Genomic DNA, 11,315 nt, shown 5'->3' on the forward strand with positions numbered 1-11,315 from the left:
CACTTTTTGGTGCCAGCCTAATGAGGATGATTTTTTTGGGGGACGATTCATATACTGTGAATGCTAAAATTTGTTATTTTAAGTCACTTAAGTCTGTAATTTTCTGTGACATTTTTTACTCACTTTTTCTGCATATTTTTTTAAATTTCAGAGGCTTATCGTGGTACAGCAAATCTCAAAAATGAAAATGACAACAACAAAAATGTACAAAAGAATAAAGCTAGGCTCACTGAAATTTGTAATGGTTTTAATTAAAGTTACCATTCAAGTATTTGTTTCATGTACGGTTGCGTAAAAAATTAACTACGTTTGGAGTTAAAATATAAAATAACTTTTGTAAGCAATTCACAACAACGTCTTTATAAGAGCCTATGAATAACCGACAATGTTTGCAATTAGATTTCTTGAAAACTTGTCAAGCTGAACCTTTTTCGAACTTTGTCACGTTATTTCAAATAATATAAAATGATTGTCATAACTTTTTGAATAATTTCTGTAAGGACGAAATATTACAAACTCCTCCAGTGTGCAATTCACTACTGTTATAGATACTTTAAAAACGTTTATAGTAAACTCATTTTAATTGAGTGAATAACAAATTACACATTTGATTAGGTCAAAAATAAGCGGAAAAGAGCATGTAAAATATTTTACGAAATTAACACACTTAAGCAAATTGAAATAATATTAATATACGCAGCCACACTTTCACGTATCTTTAATATAATCCTGAATTATCTATAATCTACAAGTATCATAAATTATAAGACTAGATGCTTGTTTTAACTATAATGAATATAGATTTAAACATAAGCTATGGTTTTTGTATATTTATTTAGCCCTTATATGTAAATATAATAATTTTAAATCAAGAAAGATGGTAGGTCTCGATAGAAAATGGTCATTTTAAAAGCGTTATTTCCTTCTTACAATTGAATAAATTAATTAAATTTTAGTATCGTTTTGCTTCCTTTGTAAGAAACATTTGAGACGCTGAAACACTTCTGAACACTGAGATCAATAAAAAACGAATTATTAATCAATGAAATGAAGTTAAAAATGGCTTATTACAAGAAAAAAAATTATGTAAGAATCATTAGATTTATTCTGTAAAGAAAAAAAAAATATATTCAAAAGTAATTAAGTCACATCAATTTGCTCTGTCCTTTGACAAAACTTTTCGATCTCAACTTCGTAGAACTAACATTCGTCACCGTCATCAAGCAGCCGAAATAAACAAAAGTCCTCGCTACGCTGGCCCTAACTTAATTCTTACGTACAGGTATTTAGAAACGTATCGTGACACTACCACCAAAATGGCGCCTCCCGTCCCTCCCAAAAAAAAGCTCGTCACCCTCACTCTCTCGCGAATCTACCTCATCCTCCACTGATATAATCTAATCTCTTCCGAATGAAGGCGAGAGATGGAAGACGAACACAGAGAAAGAGAGAAAGAGTGAGTGAAAGAGGGGCGTCGGAGAGAGAGCATCAGCCCTCATACACACTGTATACGAATATATCCTCTATTTGGTAGCAGATAGGGAAGAGCAGGGCAGGATAGGAGCAGCATCACTCGGATTACGTTCTAATAAGCTGCGCGACGTTCATTTGTCTTATCCGCTGTCGCTCTGCTGCTAATGCGACAGCAGCTTGACTGGCAAGCTGCTGAAAATGATTAATTCGGGGCGAGAGGCGGGAGGGGAGAGGATGTTGGAGTGCGAACGCCGGATATATTTGTAAGAGCTGTGGTGTGTTGTTGTTGTGTGTGTATGGGTATGTTCAGTTGCAGCAAGGAAACGAACGCGGATGTCGCGTGGCTGAAAGCTGCGAGTTAAGTGATGGATGTTGTTCATTCCAATTGAAACTGTTTATTTGTGTATGTAGAAGAGTTTCTGGAATCTGGATCGAGCATGACTTATTTGGATTTTTTTTTTGTAATAGAATATAGCAGATGAAGAAAAGATTAAGGTGTATTCAATGGTTAACTTTCTGTACTATTAAATACTCATATTTTGCTGCTGGTGCATATGGATCACCATTGGGAAGAAATTGAATCTTGAATTAAAACTAATTTGTGGTAACTTTAGGCAGGTTTTAGAACAAACAAAAGTGCTGTTATTAATTTTTAAAAAATACAAGAAAAAAGAGATAACGGGAGTCTGTTGAATTTTATACTTCATTTAACATGTTTGTTTTTTTAAACAAAAAAAAAATAATAAGAGGTTCATAACTAAGGAGCTGATATATTTTTTATGAGTAGTATTTATTTATTTATTTATACATCGATGGATTACTTTAAACAATTAAGTTTCAATTCCTTATGTCCACATTCAATACAGGTGTCAAAATGTGATGTAAGAAGAGGGTAATAACTGCTCCGTTGGCTCAGATTTTTGAACGGTTGATTTGCTGGATGATTGGGTTATCTTTTGTTCTTTTCAAAAAATTAGTTTACTTGATAGTTTGTTATTGCACCATTAATAATGCAACAGAATTTCACATTAAAGGAAGAATAAATCAATATTTTAATAATTTATTTTCACGAAAATAAACTAATAACTAATAACGAAGCGAATTGAGCTGGCAAAATAGAGACTATTAACGACGTTTTGGATTCTACCTCTTAACTCGTCCAACTTCGATAATTTAGAGAGTTTCCAAGACGATACTCTTCTGTGAACGAACAGAAGTCGCGGCACTTTGAATTGATTCAATTGCATCACGCGATCACATCAACGAGTTCCCGATAGCCCGTCACTTTTAATTGTCCAATAAACATTCATCTAATTATTTGATAATAAAAAATTCAATTCATAAAAAGTCAATTTTCAAGTTGTATGATGTAAAAGTATTATTATTATATTTACAATCATTGAAATTACATTGTTTCAATCTTCAATTATTAATAAAGATGTGAGAACAATGTACTGATCGTATTAACAGCAGAATTCACCAAATACATCTTCCCAAGTTTGTTCCGCAAACTCCCTCTTCCTAAATTTTTCCAAGTACGCATAACATATATATCATCAAATACCCAATATAATTTATGACGCCTTCTTAACTGCACTTGCGAGAATCCCTCAATGAATTCATCTCCTCGTCGCCTCGTGTCAATGTACAAATATATTCACACTTGTATGCGTTATAATATATCGAAGAAACTGAAGCCATTATAATTATATATGTTGCATAAGTCTATCCATTTTTTTTCGCACAAAAGTATATATATATATACACACAGGCGAGACGTATAGAGTTACCAAGAGCGAGTCACCAGTACAGATAAGAGGGCTGTAAATTCGAATGGAGGCATGGCTGGCTGGCTTTTTGGGTATGGGTTACGTGTGTATTATGGTAAGGAGTCAAGAAAAAATGCGAATTAACCGAGTCAAAGCCGGGTATTAAGGCTCCTCTGGTGCGTATACAAAATGGTCGGGGCTGTACTATATATTGTGGGCTTTGCGAGCAATTCGCGTAAAAATAAGTTTTATACGAACAGAGGAAAGGAGAAGATTTGTGTGTAAAAAAATTACTAATGTAATTGGAAAAGAAGTACGTACATAAATAACTATATTATAGAATTTAATTGATTGCAAATCGTATAAAAAAAATTGTACGAAAAATTCACTACATAAACGGCTGTTTTAAAACATAAAATGTCAAATTTATGGGTAGGAATATTTCAGTGTCATACATATTAACTATTTTGTACCCATATAATAGAATCAAGTAATTCGTAAATACCAATTTAGCGATACCATTTCGCATAAGAATCAACCGTGACTGCTTAATTTCACATGTTTAAAAATAACAAATTTGTTAATATCAGTATCTCATGGTTCCTATAAATTTTTGTCCTCCGTCTATGAATATTCTAAATTCGTGTCATGAAAGCGGCTTTGCACTCTGAAAGAGTCTTAATATTAAATAATTATTTTAAAAAGTTTTCTTAAATAAATGTTAATAACATGAGTAAAAAACATCTACATACTTTTTGTTAAAAATTATATAGATGTATTTTTATCAATTATTTTCTTGGTTTAAAGCCTTTTCAAGATCTCTGTATAAGAGTCCTGTATACCTCTGCATTGCCACGTAAGTATAATTATTTCTTAAGTATAAAAGACAGCCTCAGATTATTAAATACTTATGTGGCAATGAGGGTCTACATTTTACATGGCTGCCACACTATCAGGCCAGATTGAAGTAAGCACATATGAAAGTAATTTCACAGAGGTGCTGAATCTCGTATCCAGCCGGAAATCTGATCAAGTAAACAAAACCTATTGAGTAATAAAGCCCAACGCCTTATTACTTTTTTGGTCTAGATTAAAAGCTTTTTTGGTTAAAAGCTTTCTAAAAAAATTACTTGACAGTATACTAAAAAAGTTGCAATGAATAATAAAAACAAAGAAATACCATACTCTCATGCCGTCTGATGCGCAAGAAATGCACATGAATTTGTATAGTTAAAGTTGAAAAACACATTTATACACGAGTAAAATAAGATTCATGCAACTTTTTTTGATTCGCTCAAGGAAAACGCGTGTGCGTTTTGTAAGCGAAGTGGCCCCGCCCTTTTATACACTTTTGTCTAAAACACCATCCTTATGTAAGGTATACACGCCATGTACATGATGTAGCCTAGCACGGTATATAAAATATACTACGCTCACGACACGACATGTGTTCTGTAAGTGTCCGCAATGTTGGAGTTCTTGCTATTTCCATACGGTAGGATGGACAGATGGTCAGCTATACAAGTAAAATTGAAGAGAATGTCACCATGTTTTATTTATAGACATCGAATTGACTTTTAATCGAGAATACCGTAAAAATGAACTTTCATTCAATTTTATTCTCGATGAATAAGGAAGGTTATTATTAGATTTTTGGAACAGGTATAGGTGTTTTAATTCAAACTCACAGTATCTGTTTTGTTATCTGTGAAATATTGGGGTGAGGGAAATATATATTTAATGATAATAACACTACTGATTTGAAAATGAGAATTTACATGTTTTTCAGTCCTAAGAATGATTATAAAAAAAAAATGTTTCTTGTTGCATAACAGTACTTTTTTGTTAAAATATACATTAATGGAGGTTCTAACCATTATAGTTATTGTATACATCATAATACATGTTATTTCAAAAATTTTTAAATTAAAGATTCTTCAATAATGTGGAACACTACTACTAAGGACTCACAAGATTTAATCATAAACTGTAGTTTACTGTTTCATTCAAAACTGTATAAAATACCACAGAACTAAATAAGGAACACTGAGGAAGGCTTGGTTCAGATTGAATTCTTTGAACTGTTCACATTTCAAACAAAAAATTACCATAAAATTACGCAATATATTTTTATAAAATTAACGGTACAATACTAAAAAATGTTATAAGTAGATTGATGTTGTCGATGACATGTTATAATTAGAAGTGTTTCATTATTACTAAGCATAAATTTGGAGTCTACCCTTACATAAAAAACTATAATTTTTGAATAATATTTACTGGTAGAAGAAAATAGTAAAAATGTAAGTATATATTTTTAATGTAGTTCTACAATATTAAATTTATACTTAAACAGTAACGTGGATAAAAGCAAAACCATCTCACTAATTTTCGTTTCGTCAGAAGGTACCTCTTTTGTAGATATGATAAAAAAATGACATTAAAACCTATTTTTATACGATATCTACATTTAAATCTGTAGATATCGACCCCTTGGAGCACATGGTAGCGTGGCCGAGCGGTCTAAGGCGCTGGTTTAAGGCACCAGTCTCTTCGGAGGCGTGGGTTCGAATCCCACCGCTGCCAAATTTTTGTTAATAAAAGATATTTTCTTTTATAGTTTTTACTTTAATTCATTTAAAAATTCATTAAGTTTTTTTTTTACTTTTGTAGACGAAAGTTTTTTCTAAAATTGGTGTACCAGAAATCTGCGATACCATACGTCAGTAATAAAAGCTATTCATCTCTGGTAGGTATGATGAATAAATCAAATAACTACCCTACCTACAACATCAGGGTTTTAAAAAATATTGCAATTTTATAATACCGACTGAAAAATCAAAATGTGGTGTTATTATATTGACGTAAAATCAATAGTAATATAAAAAATAATATAAATTATAATGAAATAGTAATATAATATATTATATCTACGAGTGTCATGGTTGGAAATAAAAAATTATCTTAGTCTTGGACCAAGTCAAGCTGCTCGATCGCCTATTTCGAAAATGCAGACTTGGTTACTACAATAATTTTTGCTGAAATATATTTTTTCGTTTCACCAACAAAAATACATGTTTATGATTTCAAAACACTGGAATCTTTATGAGTAATTTTATGCGTTAATTATTTGGTAAAGTCCCAACAAAATAAACTCTGTGATTTTTCGAAATAGGAATCAATTAGAATAAACCCTGCATGCTGCATCCATCATCATTTTAAAATATTATTTAAAGTACTACAGAGAAAAATTCATTTTTAAGTAAATTTTCAAGTTTATTATAAACAAATTATTAGTTAAAATTGTTCTGACACTTTAGAATTGTAAAATTCAAATTTTTAAATATTTGGGGTAGCCTAGAGGCTCTCTACCAAGAAAAAATTAACTTCTATAAATTTTTTTCATGTTATAATGCATAAATTATTGTTTACAGAAAAACAAAGTAAAATTATGTTAGGAAGGTGTCAAGAAAAGGAAATATTAAGAGAGATAAATTTGGAGATGATTTTTTTTAAAAATATTTTGAGGTAGAATACCGTCAAGCCATACATTTTTATTCACATAATAATAACAATAGTTTCAGAAAAAGTACCTTTTAGTTAGCCAATAAAAATTTATCTAGTAAAGTTCGTATTTAAATTCTCGTAAAAATTCACTCCAGTTTCGAAACAATCGCAAGACTAATATTTTCCGGAACTATTTCCTTTCTTCAATTTTTGTATTCGATATTTTTCATAGAACATATAGTGATACTATAATTTTAATGATTGTACAACTTATTCCACCATCAGAGCTTACTGACACCTGACCCTTAAAAATTAAAAATTGAATGCGCTCGTTCGTAGATTAAAAAATTTCCCTCTTTCCCTGTACACATAGTAACAGGCGTGTAAATATAAAAACAACACATCAAAAGTAGCAAAATTCACGTTTATCTCTAAATAAGCTCATCTCGCTCCCACAGATAACGCAGTTGAGAATCGGCTGTTCGCCTAAACGTGCCAGAGCCCATACCACCGCGCATCTATACGTACCGTACGAATTATTCGAGCTACAATCTGTTGCACTGTTATCTCTCTTTTTTTCCCTTCCAGAGAGCTGATGATCTTAACTGGGGAAATGTGCGTATTGTTAGTCAGAGCAGCAGAACAACAGCCCCATCGAGCAAGTCTCGTTGTCGACACTTTGCACTGCTCGCTAGATAATATTGACATAAATCGAGAATACGTGCGTGATGTGTAATTTATTGCACGGGATTCTAAAATATACTTTTAAAGTAAATAGTTTTTATTCAAATTAACACTAACTCAAGAAATCGGCGAAAAAACGTTTCGTCTTCAATTACGTAAGCTGTGATCTTTTACTAAAAAATTTCCGAGTTATCATCTAAACGCTTGTGTACAGAACAATCGTCACTTTGCTCGCACGCAAGATAGTATAAGTATACTTTTTACGCGTCCAGAATGACGTTTGCGAGCACAAATCTCAGATAGCAGCTTCTTTTCTCTCGATCAGCAAAATGAGCAATACCGAATAAACAAGAAGAAGAAAACCCAGAGAAGGTCACCGTGAATGCTTTTTTTATCACAATTTGGGAGCAGCAAGTTCAAGGACATCATGGAAATCGTCCACGCGTCCGTGTGGGAGCGCGTAAAACTCTGCTTCCTGGCTGTCGTGTTTGGATGGTACTTGGTGTTACGGAGACTTTTAAAGTGGGCCTGGAATCCCAACCAGTTTTTTGTCCTAAGGCCCAGGGACAAGCCTCCTCCCTGTCTAGTTGACAACACCTTCGGGAAGCACTCGTACATCAAACTAAAGGTATGTGTTTTTTTTGCCTTGTTAAAATATATGCGATTATGTGTTAGCTACCGCAATCAGTGTATACAGTTACTGAGATTGATGAACCAAGCGTGCTTTCGTTTGAATTATAATTTGACGTTTTTGTCGATCCAATCAATATTAAAAATCTTACTATCTGCTTTGGACGATAAGACATGAAAGTCTGTGGGCCAAAGGACAAAAATAATATTATTCACGCGTAAGATAAGTGTCGCGTTATACCTAGGGGTAAATAATATTTATTATTTTAGTAACAAATAATGTAATTACAATTGTTGTTACGTTTGAAAACACTTATTTAAAACGATTCTCAATTATTATTATTATAATTTTTTAACATCTCAGTTTATTCATAATCCTCTGAAGAGTCCTGTACGGTACTGCATTACTGTGTCAGAATGTATTTATTTGTTATCGTCATTGGCTTAAAAAAATTGCCTCCGATTAATATTTTTGAATCAATCATTTACACAGCAATGAGGATCTACATTTTACATGATTTCCAAACTATCAAAACATTTCAGAGGCACTTATTTATTGTATAATAGTAGAGTAGTTGAGTGATAAAATATGTAATTTGTCCACCCTTGGTGGCACCGACGATAAAAATTACACAATTTTTCGTCACAAATAATCATAGAAAAAGATTGATAAGTGCATTTTGGGTAAGGAAAATTTGATTTCAGCGCAAAGTACTCAGATAGATACTCAGTTTGACCTTCGATAAAGAACATGCTAAAACCAATGTATGCAAAATTCACAAGCTTTATCGAACATCGAACGATGGCTTATTTTTTTTTAATGTGATTGTCGGAGAGATTGATGAGTCGAAAGCAATGCATTGGGTCGTGACTGAATCACGCTTGTAAAGTTCAAGGCGGAAGAAATGAAATTGTCAAAGCAGTGATAATTATAAGTTAAAACGAAAAAATTATGATAACATTAGACTTTAATTCTTTAATATTTGATTAATTATGTACTATACGATAAAAAGAGATATTTATCTTTTTAGAAGAAAGTGATAAACCAAAAAACGAATAGACGCATTGAAACAATTTCGTATAGTAGACATGTAAAAAAAATTATGAATATTAAACTTTTGATTTTTTTGAGATTGTTTAACAAACGTACATAATTAAAATATGAAAATATTATGGTTTGTACGACTTCGATATCGATGATGCAGTGTATCCATTGACATTTGTAGAATACCATCTTAAAACTGTGAGATAGATTCTAATTAACACCGAAGCATTACATTTAAAACAATTTTTGGTAATAAAAATTATAAGTTAAACAATTAAGAATTTAAATAATATTTTTAAACGTGCAAGTAAACCCACCTAAAAATTCAATAAATTGTATCATTTTTGAACTAATAGTTTTCAGACTGTCCTATAAACGACGCCAAATACGTCGACGTTATGATTTAACGCGTCTTTTGAAGTGATAAATTAGGTAATAAACAAACATATATCGGACGAAAAGGGCACATGCAAAAACCAATTTGGAAAATTTTTACATTCCTTATTGCTCAAGCGTAAAAATATCTAATACTAATTGTCTATTGTACGCAATACTAAACTACCTACATAAGAATTATAATTTATTTGTCAATACTTTTGTTGCAGGGCATAAAATTCCATTACGTCGAAGCCGGGAACAAAGAAAAACCTCTCATACTATTGTTGCATGGGTTTCCAGACTGTTGGCTATCTTGGAGGGAACAAATTCCTATTCTTTCCGAATACTATAGGTGACATATCATCCGGACACGTTAATATAAAAGATACAATGACTTGCGGAATAAACGTTATTCTCTTTCATGTACTAAAAATTTCTGAACTTCGCGTAGAGTTGTAGCCTTGGATTTGAAAGGTTTCGGTGACAGCGACAAGCCACTGAACAAAAGTTCGTACAGAATCGAAACACTGATAGACGAACTGAAACAGTTTATTTTGTCACTGGGAGAAAAGAGTTGCAGCATCATTGGACACGACTTGGGCGGCCTGCTCGGGTGGTATATGGCTGCAATTCACCAGGACGTAGTTTGTAAACTCATTTGTATCTCTAGTCCGCATCCAAATTTTTACTGGAACACCATATCCGGCGAGACAATATTTAGTCGAAAGTACGTTTTTTTTTTTGTATATTATTTACAGTTCAGTAACCAATATTAATCTAATTGTATTGCTTCGTAACATTCAGATGGGTGTATTTCAGTACGCTGCCATTTTTACCAGAAATCGACGTCTTGAAGGAAGATCTTGCTGTCATTAATGATACTTACAAGCATTTAAAATTGACGGAACAAAAGAGCAATAAAGACTACGTCGAAGCGTATAAATACGCTTTTAGTCGAAAAGGTGGTGAAATACTTCTGAAACAAAAGGAAAAAAAAAATTATTTTTAGCACTAATTCGCAATATTTTTCAGAGGATTGGACTGGTCCAATAAACTATTACAGAAATTTACCGTACACTAGACTCGGTCGGGATGGTAATCAGCAAATAACAACGAAAACTCTTCTGATTGTTGGAAACGCCGATCCATACGTGTCCCTGGAAAACATTATCCAGAGTACCGAGTACGTGGAAAAATGCAATCTCAAAGTCGTTTCGGGAGCTGGGCACTTTCCACACCAAGAAAAGCCACAGTTCGTCAACGAGTCAATAATTAAGTTCCTTGTTGGTGAGGCATACTAATAACCCTAGCAAACATAAAATATGGTTAACAATAGTTATAAATTTGATTTCTCTAGGTCAACTAGTGGAAAAAACTGCGCCAACCAAAAGTATTGTCTCTTCGTGGCTAGGATCGTTGAGTACCACTGTGAAGTACGGAAATCAAGTGTTTGACGCTGTGCACAAAAGAACGAATGGAGTAGTCCCGTTGTCGCGTAAAGTTCCGGAACAAACGACTACATAAACGTAAATAGACTTTTATTGTGAAGCAGTGCTAAACTTTTTGTCGCTTTACTTGTGATACTTGTGAGATTTTAATCGTAAGACTCGGTTTTTCAAGTGACGTGAAGCTTTAGATGATATTTGTGTAAATTAGGGATTGTGTCAATGTTAAACATACACACTGACAACTGATACAGTTGAAAATATTACTATTTTACATATTTTCTGTGTAATATACATATAACGTGATATTAATAAGCTATTCTATGCTTAGTTGGGAAAAGCCACGTTTTTCCATCAGATTTAAGCTTCGTAATAACTTCATTG

General features: G+C 32.6%; 1 protein-coding gene and 1 non-coding gene across 4 annotated transcripts; both read left to right on the forward strand.

Moving 5' to 3' along the window:
• Positions 1–5,746: 5,746 nt before the first annotated feature.
• On the forward strand, positions 5,747–5,828 carry TRNAL-AAG (transfer RNA leucine (anticodon AAG)). Its single transcript has one exon. It is a non-coding gene; the product is annotated as a tRNA-Leu (tRNA).
• A 1,586-nt stretch (positions 5,829–7,414) lies between these two features.
• On the forward strand, positions 7,415–11,238 carry LOC106643330 (epoxide hydrolase 4). Of its 3 annotated transcripts, none has more exons than XM_089589442.1 (6): positions 7,415–8,061; positions 9,714–9,838; positions 9,938–10,213; positions 10,291–10,448; positions 10,519–10,773; positions 10,823–11,238. In XM_089589442.1, exons 1-6 carry the CDS (start codon positions 7,816–7,818, stop codon positions 11,008–11,010), a joined length of 1,248 nt encoding a protein of 415 aa, XP_089445568.1. In that variant the 5' UTR covers positions 7,415–7,815; the 3' UTR covers positions 11,011–11,238. The 3 variants fall into 3 exon arrangements, with proteins under 3 accessions (XP_089445568.1, XP_089445570.1, XP_089445569.1); XM_089589444.1 differs by having other exon boundaries at positions 10,844–11,238; XM_089589443.1 differs by having other exon boundaries at positions 10,306–10,448.
• The last annotated feature ends 77 nt before the right edge of the window (positions 11,239–11,315 follow it).

Source organism: Copidosoma floridanum, unplaced genomic scaffold (genome assembly GCF_036245765.1).
Source record: "Copidosoma floridanum isolate Cflo_tuat_1 unplaced genomic scaffold, Cflo_Japanese_pri ptg000009l, whole genome shotgun sequence".
Taxonomy (NCBI): domain Eukaryota; kingdom Metazoa; phylum Arthropoda; class Insecta; order Hymenoptera; family Encyrtidae; genus Copidosoma; species Copidosoma floridanum.